General features: G+C 44.9%; 1 protein-coding gene across 1 annotated transcript in view; it reads left to right on the forward strand.

The window, feature by feature from the left end:
* Positions 1-20,126, forward strand: part of LOC111954320 (neurexin-3b-like) — a 457,756-nt gene that overhangs the window by 38,485 nt on the left and 399,145 nt on the right. The window contains exon 3 of the mRNA XM_070435771.1: positions 574-583. Within this exon, the coding sequence (XP_070291872.1) occupies positions 574-583 (10 nt within the window). The remainder of the gene's footprint in view (positions 1-573; positions 584-20,126) is intronic.

Here is a 20,126-nt window from a genome sequence, read left to right on the forward strand (position 1 = left end):
CAACAGGTGTTGCTGGGCAGCTTCAATGTGGTGCTCTTATTCTTCTCACTTCGCTTGGTGAGGTAGATTGCAGCTATAACTTGATGACCCTTCACATACCTAACCATTTCCTTGGCTCTCTTGTAGAGTGTATTCATTGTTTTCAGTGCCATGATGTGTGATGTGAGGGTAGGACTCCTCCACTTCAGACGAAGCAGCCTTCTTGTTCACAGCATTGTCTGTCACCAGTGCAAATAACTTCTGTGGTCCAAGGTCATTGATGACTGCCTTCAGGTCATCTGCAAAATAGAGACCGGTGTGACGGTTTTCCCTTGTGTCTGTGCTCTTGTAGAATACTGGTTGAGGGGTGGAGATGATGTAGTTAATTATTCCTTGCCCACGAACATTCAACCACCCATCATAGATGATTGCAATACAGTCTGCTTTCTCTATGATTTGCTTGACCTTCACTTGAACTCTGTTGAACTCTGTATCCAGCAAATGAGTAGATAAAGCATGCCTGGTTGGAGGGGTGTATGCTGGGCGAAGAACATTCAGAAATCTCTTCCAATACACATTGCCTGTGAGTATCAGAGGTGAACCAGTTGCATTCACAGCTCGAGCAAGACATTCATCAGCATTTCTCTGACTCCGTTCCTCCATTGTGTCAAAAAAACTTCTGATTCCAGGAGGACCATGAGCTGTTGCTATCGATAAGTTGTCTGATTCATCATTTTCACCTCGAATAGAAGTAGAGGTTGCTTGTTGTGAGCGCTGAGGGAACTTTATGCACTTGGCCAGATGATTCTGCATCTTTTTTGCATTCTTCACATATGATTTGGCACGGTATTTGCAAATGTACATAGATTTTCCTCCTACATTAGCTGCAATGAAATGTCTCCACACATCAGATAGTGCCTGTGGCATTTTCCTGTAAATATTAGAAAAAAATGATGTAAAAAACCCCAAATACAATTCCAGGTACAGATAAAGAGTTAAGCAGTTAGATTAAACGTCTCCTTTGTAAGATAAATGTTATAAAATGAAACATGTATGGGAACAGGTGAATTAACACTCCTCAGTTAGCAGGCTCAAGCAAGCTAAAACCCACATGGTAGTAAAAACTAACTAGCAGAAATTGTTAACAAGTTAGAAATTATTTAAACACACTGTGGGCTACTATTAACTAGTTAACAAAAAATCATGTATGTCATATAAAATATATTCACCCCACCCAGTATTGTAATCAAAACTTACCAGAAAGCATGTAGTCCTTGGCTCAGACAGCGTAGTAGTGTGGGCTCAATAGCATCTCATTAGTGTGCAAGATCTTGAGAATCAGCTGCACATGTGATGGAAGAGTGCACTGTGCATGCAGATGGTTGCAATTCCATTGAATTTGGGATAGTTTGACCAAAATATGTCACAAGACCTAGAATTGCCTTATGTGTATCCCACAAAAAAGGTTCACTGTTATAAGCTAACTTTTTTGATGAATATAAGCAACATTTCCGGGCTTAACTTCCCTTGGAAAAATGTCCAGAACTTTCCCGGGAAGTTTCTGACCCTTTGCAACCCGACCCTTCACCCCAGCTGATTCTCAGTGAACAGATTCTAACCTTGTCTCTCATCTTCCTCTGCTGTTCATGTGTGTGTTGCTGAGCGTGGTAATGGATTCATCTCGCAGGGATACACCTGGCAGATCCACACACACACACACACACACACACACACAACCATTAACCCCCGTTGCCTCTACGCCTGGCTCCCCCTGGGGAGTAACGCCCGTTTGATAACTACGGCGTTTGATTGTCTCTCTCTCTAGTAGCATCATCAGTGTATCACCGGGGGCAACAGATTGTATTGATCCCCAGTGAATCTCCTGCTTCATTCTGAAACTGACAGATATGCATGAAGCAGTAATTAGTGAGTTAATTGGTTGATCAGCGGGGTGAAAATATGCTGAGCCTATCACATTCACTATTGCTGGAGGGTTGGAGTTGAGTGGTTGACCTGTGCTTTCCAGGGATGTTCAACTACGTGTGTGCGTTGGAGGTGAGGGAGTGTGCAGGTGAGACACACACACACACACACACACACACACAGTCTGTTATGGCTGTGTCACTTGTACAGAGTGAGATATTTCAGAGGAACGTTCCCTTGCTCTGCCCAGTGTTGTGTAATCGTCATACCACAGATACCTCACTCATCCCTGGGAAAGTGTGTGTGTGTGTGTGTGTGCGTGTGTGTCTCATATCTCTTTTCTCTATGCATTCTGTGATGTTGGTATGCTTTTGTGTGTGTAAATTATAAAGTGTGTTTGGGCTTTCACAGATCAGCAGAGGGGTGATGGAACAGTCAATGTCATTATCTAGCCTTCATGCATAATTCCTGCCATTTGTCATTTTCATGGGCTGGCTGCATAAACCATAGAGCCGGCATCAGATTGTACTGCACCCCCTAGCCCATAATGCTCCGGTCAAAAGTAGTGCACTCTGTAGGGAATAGTGTGCCATTTGGGATGCAGACCTGCTTAATAGGAATCATTAACTATCCCTGGAGAGAGGGAGGAATAGAGGGAAAGATGGTTGGAGAGAGAGAGAGAGAGAGAGAGAGAGAGAGAGAGAGAGAGAGAGAGAGAGAGAGAGAGAGAGAGAGCGAGAGCGAGAGCGAGAGCGAGAGACTGAACAATTTGCAGATTGGGTTTGCTGAAAGTACATTCAAATATCAATTTTCATCTTCCAAAATGGTGCATTTTTGATTACCTTTCTATTGACGTACTGCAATGGATGCTGAAGCAGACTAGTCCATTTATAGAAATCTGATAATATAATAGGAGAAACCTGATGATCCTAATCAATCTAAATGTACCATCATACAGCATAATGGGGAAGTTAACGACCAATTAAATTACATGTGGCCACATTGGTTTTTGTTACCAGACATACAGCATAGTGCTATTCGGCCTGGGAACAAGACTCCATTCTCCTTGATATATCCTGTGGCCCAAATGGCACCCTATTCCCCATATGGTGCACTACTTTTGACCGGAGCCCCTAGGGAATAGGGTACAATGTGCCACGCAGACAGATAGTCTCAACCAGTGGGGGCTGCTGAGGGGAGAACGGCTCATAATAATGGCCGGGATGGAGCGAATGGAATGGCATCAAACACATGGAAACCATGGAAACAACGTGTTTTATGTATTTACTACCATTCTACTCATTCCGCTCCAGCCGTTACCACGAGCACGTCCTCCCCAATTAAGGTGCCACCAACCTCCTCTCAACTGTATTACATGTTATATCAGGTAGAACTCTCTCCATTGGCTACCATCAGACTTCTATATAGAGCAGTGATACAGTATTTGACAGTAACATTATGCAGAACCTTCTCAATGACAAACTGCTGTACATACTACTCTATGGAGAGAAATGAATCCTACTGTATATCAGGCATTGACTCAGAGTCCAAAAGGGGCCGGCATTTCAAAGACCTCCACTAGTGTGGTCCTGTGTTTGCTTACGTGTTGCATTTTAACGCGTGTGTGACCTCCATTTAACAACATTGACAGTGACCAGCAGCGGCTTCAGGTGGTGAGAAGTGTCGTCTTCCTCCTATTCTGTCTCTGTCTCAGGAGTCATTTACTGAACCATGTCAGACAACGGGGGTTTAGGATGGGAATGAACACAATGCATTGTGGTAATACTGGAAGCTCAGAGCAGACACAGTGGAGTTCTCTGATGGAACTCTGGAGACTCGAGTTCCAAAGTCTGAGTTAGTTTGAGGTGAAGTTTGTTTGTGTCATTTACTAAATTTTTCATGATTATACTACATTTGTGTAAAGTTGACTCCATTGTGGCTGTATATTTATAATAAAATAGGCTGTGTTTGCGATGTTGTGATAAATTGCATATGGAACAACATGGAAATGTTGAAAAGATGAACGTTTTATTTGCTTATGTCACTGAGCAGATAAATATGTTATACGTTATCCATTTATAGTGCTTGAAGTACTGGCCGAGTGCAAGGTTAAGGAAGGTTGGCTTGCCCTCACAGTGGCACGAACACAGGGACAGAGAGACTTGGCATTGGTCAGTGTGTGTTTTTGTGATATGTACAGTGCATTCGGAAAGTATTCAAACCATTTTGTTACTTTACAGCCTTGTTCTAAAACTGAAAAAAACTCAATCAATCTACACACAATAACCCATAATGACAAAGCAAAAACAGATATTTAGATATGTTTACTAATTTATTAAAATAAAAAAAACGGAAATATCACATTTACATAAGTATTGAGACCCTTTATTAAAATCAAATGAAACTTTATTTGTCACATAAGCCGAATACAACAAGTGTAGACCTTACCGTGAAATGCTTACTTACAAGCCCTTAAGCAACAGTGCAGTTCAAGAAGAGTTAAGAAAATATTTACCAAATACACTAAAGTAAAAAATTATAAAAAGTAACACAATAACATGACAATAACGAGGCTATATACAGGGAGTACCGGTACTGAGTCAGTGTGTAGGGGTACAGGTTAGAAGTAATTTGTACATGTACATGTAGATAGGGGTTGAATCACCTTTGGCAGTGATTACATCCTCGAGTCTTCTTGGGTATGACGCTACCAGCTTGTCACACCTGTATTTGGGGAGATTCTTCCATTCTTCTCTGCAGATCCTCTCAAGCTTTGTCAGGTTGGATGGGAAGCATCGTTGCACAGCTATTTTCAGGTCTCTCCAGAGATGTTCGATCGGGTTCAAGTCCGGGCTCCCACTGGGCCACTCAAGGACATTCCGAGTCTTGTCCTGAAGCCACCCCTGCATTGTCTTGGCTGTGTGCTTAGGCTCGTTGTCCTGTTGGAAGGTGAACCTTTGCCCCAGTCTGAGGTCTTGAGCGCTCTGGAGCAGGTTTTCATCAAGGATCTCTCTGTACTTTGCTCCGTTCATCTTTCCCTCAATCCTGACTAGTCTCCCAGTCCCTGCCTCTGAAAGACATCCCCACAGCATGATGCTGCCACCACCATGCTTCACCGTAGGAATGGTGCCAGTTTTCCTCCAGACGTGACGCTTGGCATTCAGGCCAAAGAGTTTAATCTTGGTTTCATCAGACCAGAGCATCTTGTTTCTCATGGTCTGAGAGTCTTTAGGTGGGCTGTCATGTGACTTTACTGAGGAGTGGATTCCGTCTGGCCACTCTACCATAAAGGCCTGATTGGTGGAGTGCTGCAGAGAAGGTTGTCCTTCTAGAAGATTCACCTATCTCCACAGAGGATCGAGCTCTGTCAGAGTGACCATCGGGTTCTTAGTCACCTCCCTGACCAAGGCCCTTCTCCCCCGATTGGTCAGTTTGGCCAGGCGGACAGCTCTAGGAAGAGTCTTGGTGGTTACAAACTTCTTCCGTTTAAGAAGGATGGAGGCCACTGTGTTCTTGTTAACCGTCAATGCTGCAGACACGTTTTGATACCCTTCCCCAGATCTGTGCCTCGACACAATCCTGTCTTGGACCTCTACGGACAATTCCTTCGACCTCATGGCTTGGTTTTTGCTCTGACATGCACTGTCAACTGTGGGACCTTATATAGACTGTTGTGTGCCTTTCCAAATCATGTGCAATCAATTGAATTTACCACAGGTGTACTCCAATCAAGTTGTATACACATCTCAAGGATGATCAATGGAAACAGGATGCACTTGAGCTCAATTTCGAGTCTCATAGCGAAAGGTCTGAATAGTTATGTAAATAAGATATTTCTGTTTTTTATTTTGAATACATTTACAAAAAAACGGTTTTCACTTTGTCATTATGGGGGTATTGTGTGTAGATTGCTGAGTATTTGTATATATTCAATACATTTTAGAATAAGGCTGTAACGTAACAAAATGTGGAAAACGTCAAGGGGTCTGACTACTTTCCGAATGCACTGTATGTGTGTGTCATACAATTACAATGTAGTGGCAGAGTGACTGAGGTAAGAAGACACTGAACAACCAGAGGAACCAGACACCGTCACTAACCCCTTACCCTGTCTGACTGGACCGGAAAAAAAGGAAACTGGAAGCTGGTGTCCACTGGTACAGCCTGTATAAATGATTGTGTATGAGGGTTCTCAGTCTTCATTCCTTACAGAAACTGTTATACATTCAGTTTTGTGGCGTAAAAAGAAATATATTGTTTTCCCTATATTGATTTGTGTGTGTTGGTGTCAGTGGTCTTGTCTGGGCCAGTGAAAGTCCAGCTAGCTACAATATGTCAGTATGTGTGTGTGCTTCTGTGCCTGTATGCGTTGCTGTATGTGTGCCTGCCTGCCTGCCTGCCTGCCTGCCTGCCTGCCTGCCTGCCTGCCTGTGTGTCTGTCAGTTTGTTTGTCTGTGCCAGACAGTGAAGGTCCAGTCAGCTAGCTGTATGTGATAGAGGTTCCCGACTGACTACCTCATGGTTAAATGATCGGCCCCTGTTTGTTGGCCCTCAGCCCTCAGTATGTTGTTGCTCAGCAACAAAGAAGCACTACAGTAATTGGTGTGGGTTTCATGGGGTTTCACTGGGTTTCCTGACAGAACAGGGTCATGGTGGAGCTAGGGGGCAGAAGAGCCACAGGGGCCACACTAGCCTACTAAACCTGGAGTTGGACGGATGTGGTAAGCAGGGTTAGCAGGGTTAGCAGAGTTAGCAGGGTTAGCAGGGTTAGCAGAGTTAGCAGAGTTAGCAGGGTTAGCAGGGTTAGCAGGGTTAGCAGAGTTAGCAGGGTTAGCAGGGTTAGCAGGGTTAGTAGTTGCACATATTGTCATCTGTCTACCCAGCACTATTCAGCACTGTAAACTGAAAGCACCACAGACAGCCATTACAATTTAGTCCACCAACATTCAAATTCTAGGATGGAAAAATCATTTAAAGTTTAATTGGAATTTCAAGTCATTTCCTAAATTGACGGGACAAGCCACCAGTCATTATATCCTCATACCAACCAACAACCAACAATCACCAATCATTGAGTTAACAGCAGGCGGCAAATTAACCAGGAGTCCTGCTGAGAGAACGTTTTGTATTCACTATAATGAAGGTCACGACCTTTAGAGACACTATGCAGAGAGGAAAAATGAATAACTTTTATGTGTGTGTTTCTCTGTGTCTGTATCTGTGTGTCTGTATGTGTGTCCGTATCTGTGTGTCTGTATCTGTGTGTCTGTATTTGTGTGTCTGTGTGTCTGTATCTGTGTGTCTGTCTGTGTGTTTGTATCCGTGTGTCTGTATCTGTTTGGCTGTCTGTGTGTCTGTATATGTGTGTCTGTGTCTGTCTGTGTCTGTGTCTGTATCGGTATATGTGTGTCTGTATCTGTGTGGATGTGTCTGTATCGGTATATGTGTGTCTGTATCGGTGTGTCTGTCTGTGTATGTATCTGTATCTGTGTATGTATCTGGCTGTGTCTGTGTCTGTATCTGTGTAGCTGTGTCTGTATCTGTGTGTCTGTAGCGGTGTGTCTGTACCTGTGTGTCTGTGTCTGTATCGATATATGTGCGTCTGTATCTGTGTGTCTGTGCCTGTCTGTGTCTGTGTATGTATCTGTCTGTGTCTGTGCCTGTATCTATGTCTGTATCTGTGTATCTGTGTGTATCTGTGTATCTGTGTGTCTGTGTATGTATCTGTGTATGTATCTGTCTGTGTCTGTGTCTGTATCTATGTCTGTATCTATGTATCTGTATGTATATGTGTGTCTGTATCTGTGTGTGTGTGTATCTGTGTGTGTGTATCTGTGTATCTGTGTGTATCTGTGTATCTGTGTGTGTGTATCTGTGTATCTGTGTGTGTGTATCTGTGTATCTGTGTGTGTGTGTGTATCTGTGTATCTGTGTGTTTGTATTTGTGCTTGCATGTGTATGTTTGTCATGTCACGTTTCCCTCAGTTGACATATGAGTGTGAGTTGACATATGAGCGTGAGTGTGTGTGTGTGTGTGTGTGACTTGCTGGTTGTGTGATTTATCAGTCCTATATAGGGAAACGAGTGATTATTCTATTATATGAGATGTGTGGGCTTTACGCAATAAGCTGGATAACTGCAAATACTGCCAAAGTTACACGCCGGTGTGTACACACACACACACACACACACACACACACACACACACACACAGTACAAACACACACATACACGTTTTAAACTAGTTTGACTTGCCGATGGCATAACCGTTTGCATGCGTGCCCACTGTGAGACTGTGGTAATGAAGTCACTAGAGGTTTCAGTACAGTTGGTGCTGGTGGTTTGTACAATACTGTATAGCCAAAGAGTGTGTAAGCTTCATATACATTAGCCTTCATGTCACTGTACTGCCTGGGAGAATAACAAGAGTTTATTATAAGACTGATGGAATATTTGGTGGACGGAAGAGATGCTGGTGACTGTGTGAGTAAGTCTTTGGCTGCCCTCGCTTCTCTTTCCCACTGGGCACACACTGGTTGAATCAATGTTGTTTCCACTTCGTTTCAATGAAACGTTGAGCCAATGTGGAATAGACGTGGAATGAACGTCTGTGCTCAGTCGGTTGCCTCTGCACTGTATCTCTAGGGGCTGTGTCCCAGATGACGAACTCCCGGGTGGCGCAGTGGTCTAGGGCACTGCATCGCAGTGCTAGCTGCGCCACCAGAGTCTCTGGGTTCGCGCCCAAGGCTGGGCTGGGTTCGCGCCCAGGCTCTGTCGCAGCCGGCCGCAACCGGGAGATCCGTGGGGTGACGCACAATTGGCATAGCGTCGTCCGGGTTAGGGAGGGTTTGGCCGGTAGGGATATCCTTGTCTCAGTATGTAAAAAAATAAAATAAAATGTAATAAAATGTATGCACTCTACTGTAAGTCGCTCTGGATAAGAGCGTCTGCTCTTGGCCGGTAGGGATATCCTTGTCTCAGTACGTAAAAATGTAATAAAATGTATGCACTCTACTGTAAGTCGCTCTGGATAAGAGCGTCTGCTAAATGACGTAAATGTAAAATGTAATGACACTCCCTATTCCCTATCTAGTGCCCTCTTTTTGACATTGGCTCTGGTCAAATGCAGTGCATTACCTAGGGAATAGGGTATTATTTGGGACGCAGGCTATAGAGATACAGTGCAGAGGGAAAGAGAGCAGCAAAGAGCAATGACCAGAGCCAACATAGTGTACTACATAGGGAATAGGGTGCCATGAGCCACAGATGCCTTTGGCAGACTGTGTTCTTTCTGGCTTCACCAGGCAGGCAGCTGGCTTCATCAAGGTGACCTTTGTCAGTGTTGTGTTCCGCTGTCCTGCCGCCATGAACATAATCACTTCTCGAACAATACCCCGGGTCAATTCAACCTGTCACACAATGACTGACCTCTGGGCTTGTTGAAGCTCTACACAACCTAATGGATTTACAATGCTATGACATGCAAAGCTACAAAGCCAGAGCCAGGCAGTCAAGAAGCAGAAGAGCATGTTTTGGGGTGTCTGTTGGTGTTTATTTTCTCTTATCTCCTCCTCTTTTTGGTGTGTTCTTGCTCTGATTCCCTTCCCAAAGCAGCTTAGGAGACAGCCAGAGGCGAGAATGGAGTGATGCGATGGGGTGGGAGGAGGCTCCTCTCCCTCTCTCCTAAAGTTTTTGGAGTGAGAGAGAGACAGAGAGAGAGAGAGCGAGAGAGAGACAGACAGACACAGAGAGAGAGACAGAGACAGAGAGAGAGAGAGAGACACAGAGAGAGAGACAGAGAGAGAGAAGAGAGAGACTGGTCATTCAGTCTGAGAGGGATAATAATCCCTGCCTGTCTCTGTTTAAAGCTGTAATCCCCCATTATGTTCTGTTCTGTTCTGTCAATCCGTGTTCTTCATTAACTGCTGCATTGGCCATGCAGCTACTACTATGAGCCAGGACCAGGGTAAACCAAGGGTAAACTACTCCTCATCTAGACTCGGGCTAGTTCTCTAACAAAGCTGAACTAGTCCACAGCATTAGCAATCCGGTCAGGCCTCAGGATACAGCTGAGCCCAGGCATCTTTACCCAGGCTAAGCTACTCCTCAGCCAGGGGACTAGAGGTTGTTWACCCAGGCTACGCTACTCCTCAGCCAGGGGACTAGAGGTTGTTTACCCAGGCTACGCTACTCCTCAGCCAGGGGACTAGAGGTTGTTTACCCAGGCTACGCTACTCCTCAGCCAGGGGACTAGAGGTTMTTTACCCAGGCTACGCTACTCCTCAGCCAGGGGACTAGAGGTTGTTTACCCAGGCTACGCTACTCCTCAGCCAGGGGACTAGAGGTTGTTTACCCAGGCTACGCTACTCCTGAGCCAGGGGACTAGAGGTTGTTTACCCAGGCTACGCTACTCCTTAGCCAGGGGACTAGAGGTTTTTTACCCAGGCTACACAATAGCTCTAGCTCTCCCCATCCTGTGTTAATTCCTCCTCAGTGATAGATATCCTAAAGCCAGTAGAGAGAAGGAGGAAGGGAGAGTGAAAGAGTAAGATAGAAAAGGAAGGGATGGAGGGAGAAGGAGGAGGGATGATAGAGGTTGGGTTAATTGGTCAGATATCTCTTGTTAGGTTCTACATAAGAGGAACATAAGAGGAAAGACTGACAGGCGATCATTGAAGCTCAAAGCAAGTTTTTTCTCCCACTGGGTCACACCGCTGAACAGACCAAGACATGCTCACACAACTACTGGTATTTAAACCTTCCTCCTATGCTGAGTCTCCTCTTTACACATCTGGACAGCCAATCCGCCTCTGTTGCTAGGCAGAACTTTAGGGACGTATGTTCTTCCTCACTTCATCTGACCTCGGCCCAAATCCCTCACTCCTCCCCTACTCACGGCTGTCCTGTTGACTTGTACCCAGACTGTGGCCCTTCTCCTTCCCATTCGGATCCCTGATGTCTAACAATAACATGTTCTGACAGAATGTAAACCTTCTCCGTTCTCCTCTCTCCCCCAGTGACATGGAGAAGGATATTTCATATTTTCACGTTTAGAAGTCAGAACCCATCATTCTTATGGCTCTATGTAAAGCCATGGAGCTCCCAGTCTAGTAGAGGTAGTGTCCTTGCCTTGCTGGCATGATGAGTAAACTCTGCAGCCCTGTGGGTCACTTAGTGTTGTTACACCAGTCATGACAAACTAACTACTGTGACGGACGGCTCAGTGTGTGTGTGTGTGTGTGTGTGGTGCCGTGCGTGCATGTTTGTGTCAGATCAGAAAGGGCAGATGTGTTGAACATGTCAGGAGAGGTCGTGTCAGCCTAGACAGGCTCAGTAGTATGCATTGTGTTATTTCATTGCCGTTTGTCCATACAGGAGATTAGGGTCTTCGGTTAACACTGTACCCACACACTGTGCAGCACGAACACGGCAATACAGCTCATTATGTCATACTGTTCCATAATTACAGTTTGTATACCAGGTATTACAGAACCAAATCCCAGTACGGCTGCTCTATCTCTGGACGGGTTATCACTGAGTTGCAGACATTCCTTCCTTGAAAGCGGTTCAGGGGAGAGAAGAAACATCCAGGTGAATGAGTCTCGGAGAGCACTTTGACTCGTGAATTACTTTGTGGTAAATGAAGCAGAACTGGTGGTGGTGTCGAAGCTGTAGAAAGCTGTGGTAGCGACATCAACCACGAGACGCTCCTCTCGCGCACGAGACGCTGCATCTGGCTCGGGACTGATTTGGCTCATTACGGAGAAAGAGGAGAGAATTAATGCATGTCATTAAATGAAGTGTGCTGCTCTTTGCCTTCTCTTTACTTCGCCTGGGTAGAGAAGTGGGGAAGAGAGGGAAATGCGGAGGGGGATGGGGGAGAAGGAGGGTAGGGGTGGGAGAGAGAGGGGGAGGCAGAGAGAAAGAGAGGGAGGGGATAAAGAGAGGAAGAGAAATGTACATGGGAGGAGAGAAGAGGAAGGGAACAGGAAGAAAGAGGTGGATTCGTGGAGGAAAGGAGGCAAAACAAAAACAAAAACAAAGTGAGGGAAGGGTAGAGGGGGGAATGCAGGATGATGGTGTTGGTTCTTGGTGGGACTAAATGATGATGACATACTGAAGCTTATTGCTTACCTCAACCATGGGAAAAAACATGGGTTTATCCAGGTCAGAGAGGGGGACAGAGGAGGGAGGGGGACAGAGGAGCGAGGGTGGCAGAGGAGGGAGGGGGGCAGAGAGAACGAGGGACATTGACGGGAGGCGATAGTTATCATGCCAAAAGCATTTAGAATTTATTGAGAGAAGAGAGACAGAAAAGAAGAGAGAGAGAGAAGCAGAGAGAGAGAGAGAGAGAGCGAGAGAGAAGAGAGAGACAACACAAAAGACAGTACAGAGAGAACACAGAGAACAGTAGAGAAACGAGAGCACACACACAGAGAGAGACACAGAGAGACAGAGAGAGACAGAGAGAGAGACACAGAGAGAGAGACACAGAGAGAGAGAGAAACAACACCGTTCAAATTGACACAAACGCAGAACAACGCCAAATTCATGAGAAGTTGAATGGATTAGAAAATGCTATAAAAGACAATCAAAATCCATTGGACTCCCCAATTACTGACCAGGAGCTCTCATCCTAAATGAGATGCTCAAACTCACTAGTGCAACATTTCAATTGGCTATATTAAAACTATTTAATTTGATCCTGAGTGTGGGTTATTTCCCTGACATCTGGAATCAAGGACTCATAACCCCAATCTTTAAGAACGGAGAAAGATTTGACCCTAACAATTACAGAGGCATTTGTGTGAACAGTAACCTGGGGAAGGTTTTCTGTAGTATTATAAATGTAAGAGTTCTAAACTTCCTTCATAAGCACAATGTCTTGAGTAAAAGCCAAATTGGATTTATACCAAAACATCGCACGACTGATCATATTTACACCCTACACACCCTGATAGATAAACATGTCCACCAAAATAATACCAAAATATTCACTTGCTTTATCGACTTCCAAAAAGCATTTGATTCTATTTGGCATACAGGACTGTTCTACAAAGTTATTGAAAGTGGTGTAGGGGGTTAAACATATGACATAACTAAATCAATGTATACTGGCAATACATGCAGCATTAAAATTGGCAAGAAAATAACAGAATTCTTTAACCAGGGGCGGAGCCTTCGCCAGGGTTGCAATCAGAGCCCTGCACTCTATAATATTTACATCAACGAATTGGCCACTATTCTAGAAAAATCCTCAGCCCCTGGTGTTAGTCTCCACAATTCAGAGGTTAAATGCCTACTCTTCGCAGATGACCTATGCCTGCTGTCACCCACAGCACATGGCCTACAGCAGAGCCTGGACCTGCTAGAGCAGTACTGCCAGACCTGGGCCCTGGCAGTAACCCCCCAAAAAACTAAAATAATGATTTTCCAGAGAAGATCCAGATCTCAGGGAATTAGACCAAAGTTCTCAATTGGTACAAAATATATAGAGTACTGCACACACTACAATTACGTAGGTTTTAAAATAAGCTCAACTGGACACCTTAATGAGGCAGTGAATGAACTGAGAGAGAAAGCACACAGGGCATTCTACACCATTAAAAAACAAATTTAAATTTAAATTTGGCTAAAACGAATTGAATATGTCATTGAACTAATTGCACTTTATGGCAGCGAGGTGTGGGGTCCACTTGCAAAAGAAGATTTCATCAAATGGGACAAACACCCGATTGAAACCTTGGATGCAGAGTTCTGTAAGATTCTCCTACATGTTCTGAGGAAAACTACAAACAATGCATGCAGGGCAGAATTAGGCCAATATCCACTAATAATAAAAACTCAAAAAAGAGCAATTAAGTTTTGGAAACATCTAAAATACACATCTCATATCACTACCAAGCCCTGCAATGCCAAGAGCTGAGCAAAGAAAGGAGTCCCCTCATCCAGCTGGTCCTGGGGCTGAGTTCACAAACCTGTTCTACTAACACACTGAAGCCTCAGGACCAGAACATCCAATCAATCAGAATAAAACAAATTAAAACACAATCAAAGCAAAACTACATGACTTATTGAGAAACACAAGCACACGCACAAAGCAAAATGCAGTGCTATCTGGCCCTAAATCGACAGTACACCATGGCAAACTATTTGACCATGGTTACTGATCAAAACCTTGACAAAGTACAGGCTCAGTGAGCACAGCCTTGCCATTGAGAAGGGTAGACACAGGAAAACCTGGCTCCCTGTAGAGGCAAGGCTGTGCAGCCACTGCACCACAGCAGAACCTGAGACAGAGCTGCATTTTCTGACAAAATTTAAAAAATATAAAACAATTAGAGAGTGTCATTTCCCCAAATTTGAAACCCTTATTCAAGGTTTCAAAGACCTCTCTGATGACAATAGGCTACCCGTCCTGTTGGGGGAGGACGCAGAGAGCTGTGGGTTGGCAGCACACTACATTGCTTTCTGCCATAAGATGAGGGACAGTGTCTGACAGACCAATCAACCTGCACATGTCCTCTACTGTATGCTTATTGTTATCGTTCAATGTATGGTTATTTTGACCCTTGGTTATTGTTGTTACTGTTGTCCCGTTGACAATTTTGATTCTTATTATTTTCATATGGTAAATATCCAAAGTAAGCTTTGGCAATATGTACATCGATACGTCATGCTAATAAAGCAAATTGAATTGAATTGAATTGACAGAGTGGGAGAGACAAGCTTTATAATAGCTACCCACAGTGCTCACAAGTTAGAATATCAGGAGCAACATAACATGTGAATATATAGTGTGTCTGCTGGTCTTTCATTTCCCACATCACCATTAATGCATTATTTTCCATAGAGATGGACATCCTTACAAAAGCACTATGTGGTGGCCTGACCTCGCCATCAGTTTCTGTGGGTAGCATGTGTGTGTAGCACGTGTGCGTGTGTTGGTGTTGCGTGTGGCTGTGCGATCGCGTGCACATGAGTATGTGTGTGTGTGTGTATGTGTGTGCCTGTGCGTGTGCGTGTGCGTGTGCTTGTGTGTTTAGAGATAATATTGTTGACTGTGAGAGAGAGAGAGAAATAGAGAGAGAGAGAGAGAGGAGAACGAGAGAGAAAGAGAGAGGAGGAAAAGAAGAGAGAAGAGTAACGAACAAGGAGAGAAAAGAGAGAAGAGAGAAAGAGAGAGAGAGGAGAGAGAGAAGAGAGAGAGCAAGAGAGAGAGAGAGAAGAGAGAGAGAGAGAGAGAGAGACGAGAGAGAGAGGAGAGAGAGAGAGAGAGAGAGAGGAGAGAGGAGAGAGAGAGAGAGAGAGAGAGAGAGAGGAGGAGGAGAGAGAGAGAGACGAGAGAGAGAGAGAGAGATGCAGAGAGAGAGAGAGGAGAGAAAAGAGAGAGAGAGAGGAGAGAGAGGAGGAGGATGAGGAGAGAGAGAGGAGAGAGAGAGAGAAGGAGAGAGAGAGAGAGAGGTGAGGGAGGGAGCCTGTCTGCTCCTCACTTGCTTTGAGCCTGAGGGCAAAGCCATCAAGAACATCCCCTGCAACTCAAGTGACCTGCTTTCCAGAATGGCCCTTTTTCCCATTACACAGAGTGGCATTTCATTTAGGGCCCGTCATATCTTTTCTTTTCCGGCCTGGATCCGCCTCTCTCTTGCCCCCCCCCCCCCCCCCCCCCCCCCCCACTCTCTCTCTCCCCGTTTCATCTCTTTCATTCTTCTCCCCTATATGCTCCTCATCCCACTCTCTTTCCTCTCCCTTTATTTTCCTCTCTCCATCTATCCTTCTCTCCCTCCTTCTTTCCATCTCCTCTCTTTGAAGCTTTCTCTTCCTCTTGCCCCCTCTCTCTCTCTCTATTTCTCTACCGCTCTCTCTCTCTCTCAATGTGTGTTGACTTATCTTGTCAATCTTAACCTGTTTCCCTGTCTGACAGAATATTCATCACCAATTGCTTTTGGTGGAATTGTATTTTAAAGATACATTAGTATAGTGAATGTTGAGGCTGAGAGTAAATGTGATTATGTCGGAGCCGAATGCCGTTTTTTCTCTCAGAAAACCAGGACACATAAAACCAGCCTTGTTGTAACCTGGCAGGGAATTTATAACTGAGGTCCATTGCCCAAGTTTTCCTCAGAACACCAGTTCAGACACAAATTTACATTTTAAACCATAAAAACACAGTATACAGTACATGAGAAAAATCTAAATGAGGTATGCATTTTTTGTTTTTGGTTTATCGATCACGACCCTTGCTCTAAAAGATATATTCAACAAATATTTACTTTCATACGAATATAACTTCACCAGGAGGCAAAATTAAATTCTAATGATTTACAATATTCATGTTTACACAGACTTTCAAGTACAAAAACAAGCAAATTGTGTATCTTCAGGGTTCTCTCCTTCTCTACCAGATGTCTCCCTCCCCCTCTCCCTCTCGTTTCTTACTCCCTCTGCCTCTCCCTTGCTTTCTCTCTGTCTCTCTCTTTCTCTCTCTTTCTCTCTCTGTCTCTCTCTGTCTCTCTCTCTACCCTCACTCTTTCTTTCTCTCTTTCTCTCTCTATATATGTCTCTTTCTCCCCTCGCTCTCTCTCTTTCTCTCTCGCACTCTTTTCTTACTCTATATTCCTCTTTCTCTAATTCTCCCTCTTTCTTAATGCTGAGTCTCTGTGAGGTTCAGCACTCTAAGCATTTGTACAGGTTGTCCTTGAAGGAACACCTGTGAGAGGGAGAGGAAGGGAGGATGAGAATAAAAGGAGTGGGGGTTGAGAGAGCGAGTGATGATAAGAGACGGAGAAAGAGCCTGTGTGATTCTCTCATAGTCTTTGTTGTGCAGAGGGCATAGAGAAAAACAGAGAGAGAGAGGTTGAGAGAATTGCAAGCGGTGCTTTCACACAAGGAGCGCTCAAAGACATGATAATGGCTAGGAGGTAGAATGTTAGAACCCTCAGGGTGGAACAGAGATAGGACACACACTCTTAGGTTCATTCATCCTCTGGCAACTGGTTGGACTGATTCAGGATATCTGAAATCTGAATGACCTACCTGTATACGCTTTATAGGCAGGCCTATCCTCTCCTTCTCCTCTCCTCTATCCTCTTAGCCAGCTCACCCCCTCTCCTCCTCCTCCTCCTCCTCCTTATATCCTCTCTTCCTGTCCTCTAGCTTCTCCTTTCCTCTCCTCCTCTCTTCTACCTCTCCTCCTCCTCTCCTCTATCCTCTTCACCAGCTCACCTCCTCTCCTCTCCTCCTCCAGCTCTCCTCTGGTCTGATCTGCATGCAGAGTGTATCGTCCAATCCCAGCCCATACATTTAGATAGAGACGGTGGCCTAGCTAATCTGACAGGGCTTTATGGATACACTCATTCATGTCACATTGGCCCTGCTGATTTTCCAGGGTTGCGCCCTAAATGGCGACCTATTCTCTATATAGTGCACTATTTCTGATCAGAGCCCATAGGGGCCTGGTGAAAAGTAGTGCACTATATAGGGAATAGGGTACCATTTGGGACAGAGTCCTATTCTCCATCTCTAACACTGCCACACGGTTAAAGACTGGGAAATGAACAAACTGACGTATCGCCATCAGAAAGCCATTAATGTTTTTGAAGAGCATTATTTTCCCCCTGTGTTGGCCTATCCATCACCTTTGATATTTATAGATCCCGTTTAACTGGATGGCGATGGTTGTGATGATGGTGGATTGGAAGGTGCGTGTGTTTGTGTGTGTGCTTGCGGCCATGTGTCGTGTTTGTGAAATGAGGGTGTGTGGTGTGTCTGTGTGTGTTAAAAACAGGCTGTGCTCGGTCTAGTTGGGTAATGAATGAGATGGAAATCACTAATGAGAAAATGCATCAGTGGATTGTTTGACCCTAGAGGTGAGGTTATTATGCTCACCCAGTCAAATGATCACAATTTCCCCATCAGTTACCGCATAATGATGACCAAGGTGAAATTACATCACATTACCCTATATTCATATACTGTACTCGGCCATTTTACTATCCAGCTTTCTCAACAAGATAATACTAATACATATAGAGATAGTAGATCTAATTTATATGGCACTTTCTATTACAGAGATGATCTCAAAGATGCTAGGAAACTCAATACGGTTCATGTCTTTTCATACCATCAATGTTGTATTAATTCAAATCAAATCAAACTTTATTTGTCACATGCGCCGAATACAACAAGGGCAGACCTTACCGTGGTATGCTTACTTACAAGCCCTTAACCAACAGGGCAGTTCAAGAAAGAGTTAAGAAAATATTTACCAAATACACTAAAGTAAAAAATAATAAAAAGTAACACAATAACATGACAATAACGAGACTATATACAGGGGGTACCGGTACCGAGTCAGTGTGCAGGGGTACAGGTTAGTCGAGGTAATTTGTACATGTAGGTAAGGGTGAAGTGACTATGCATAGATAATAAACAGTGAGTAGCAGCAGTGTACAAAACAAATGGAGGGGGGGGGGGGGTGTCAATGTAAATAGTCCGGTGGCCATTTGATTCATTGTTCGACAGTCTTATGGCTTGAGGGTAGAAGCTGTTAAGGAGCCTTCTGATCCTAGACTTGGTGCTGTGGTAGCAGAGAAAACACTCTATGACTTGGGTGACTGGAGTCTCTGACAATTTTTGGGGCCTTCCTCTAACACCGCCTAGTATAGAGGTCCTGGATTGCAGGACGCTTGACCCTAGTGATGTACTGGGCCGTACGCACTACCCTCTGCTGCGCCTTACGGTCAGATGCCGATCAGTTGACATACCAGGCGGTGATGCAACCTGTCAGGATGCTCTCTATGGTGCAGGATCTGGGGACCCATGCCAAATCTTTTCAGTCTCCTGAGGGAGAAAAGGTGCTTTCATACCCTCTTCACGACTGTCTTGGTGTGTTTGACCCATGATTGTTTGTTGGTGATGTGGACACCAAGAAACTTGAAACTCTCGACCCGCTCCACTACAGCCCCGTCGATGTTAATGGGGGCCTTTTCAGCCCTCCTTTTCCTGTTGTCCATGATCAGCTCCTTTGTCTTGCTGATGTTGAAGAAGAGGTTGTTGTCCTGGCACCACACTGCCAGGTCATTGACCTCTTCCCTATAGGCAGTCTCATCGTTGTCGGTGATCAGGCCTTCCACTGTTGTGTCGTCAGCAAACTTAATGATGGTGTTGGAGTCGTGTTTGGCCACGCAGTCCTGGGTGAACAGGGAGTACAGGAGGGGACTAAGTACACACCCCTGAGGGGCCCCAGTGATGAGGATCAGCATGGCAGACGTGTTGTTGGCTACCTTCACCACCTGGGGTGGCCGTCACGAAGTCCAGGATCCAGTTGCAGAGGGAGGTGTTTAGTCCCAGAGTCCTTAGCTTAGTGATGAGCTTCGTGAGCATTATGGTGTTGAATGCTGAGCTGTAGTCAATGAACAGTATTCTCACATAGGTGTTCCTTTTGTCCAGATGGGAAAGAGCAGTGTGGAGTGCAATAGAGATTGCGTCATCTGTGAATCTGTTTGGGGCAGTATGCGAATTGGAGTGGGTCTAGGGTTTCTGGGATAATGGTGTTGATGTGAGCCATGACCAGCCTTTCAAAGCAATTCATGGCTACCTTCGCTTCCTTGCGCTCAGGGACTATGGTGGTCTGCTTGAAACATGTTGGTATTACAGACTCGGTCAGGGAGAGGTTGAAAATGTTGGTGAAGACACTTGCCAGTTGGTCAGCGGATGCTTTGAGTACACGTCCTGGTAATCCGTCTGGCCCCGCGGCTTTGTGAATGTTGACCTGTTTAAAGGTCTTACAATGATGCATACAATGATATTTAATAGATCACCTGGTCTCTATAATTAATGAACAGTTAGTGAATGAGATTGAATGTACATTGTGTTGTGTTCAGGTACCGTAGTGTGTGATTTTGTCATGCAGAAGCTATGTTTACCATTGTGTAGTGTTGTGTTAGTATTTTGATCATGTTCAGATCTCTAGCTGAGACACACACTGGGATGTGAATAATCTTTCCTCTGTAGTGAGCTCGAGTAACCTTCAGATAGAGAGAGAGGAATAGAGATACATGGAGAGATAGAGGGGGGAGAGATGGAGAGAGAGAGAGAGAGAGAGGATGGATAAAGAAAGAGAGAGAAAGCGGAGGGAGAGAGAGGGTTAGAGAGGGAGAGACGGGGGGTGGAGAAGGAAAGAGCGAGAGATAGAGCGAGCCCAGTGCAGCGTGGGTACTTAC

The sequence above is a fragment of the Salvelinus sp. IW2-2015 genome, linkage group LG28, assembly GCF_002910315.2.
Source record: "Salvelinus sp. IW2-2015 linkage group LG28, ASM291031v2, whole genome shotgun sequence".
NCBI lineage: Eukaryota > Metazoa > Chordata > Actinopteri > Salmoniformes > Salmonidae > Salvelinus > Salvelinus sp. IW2-2015.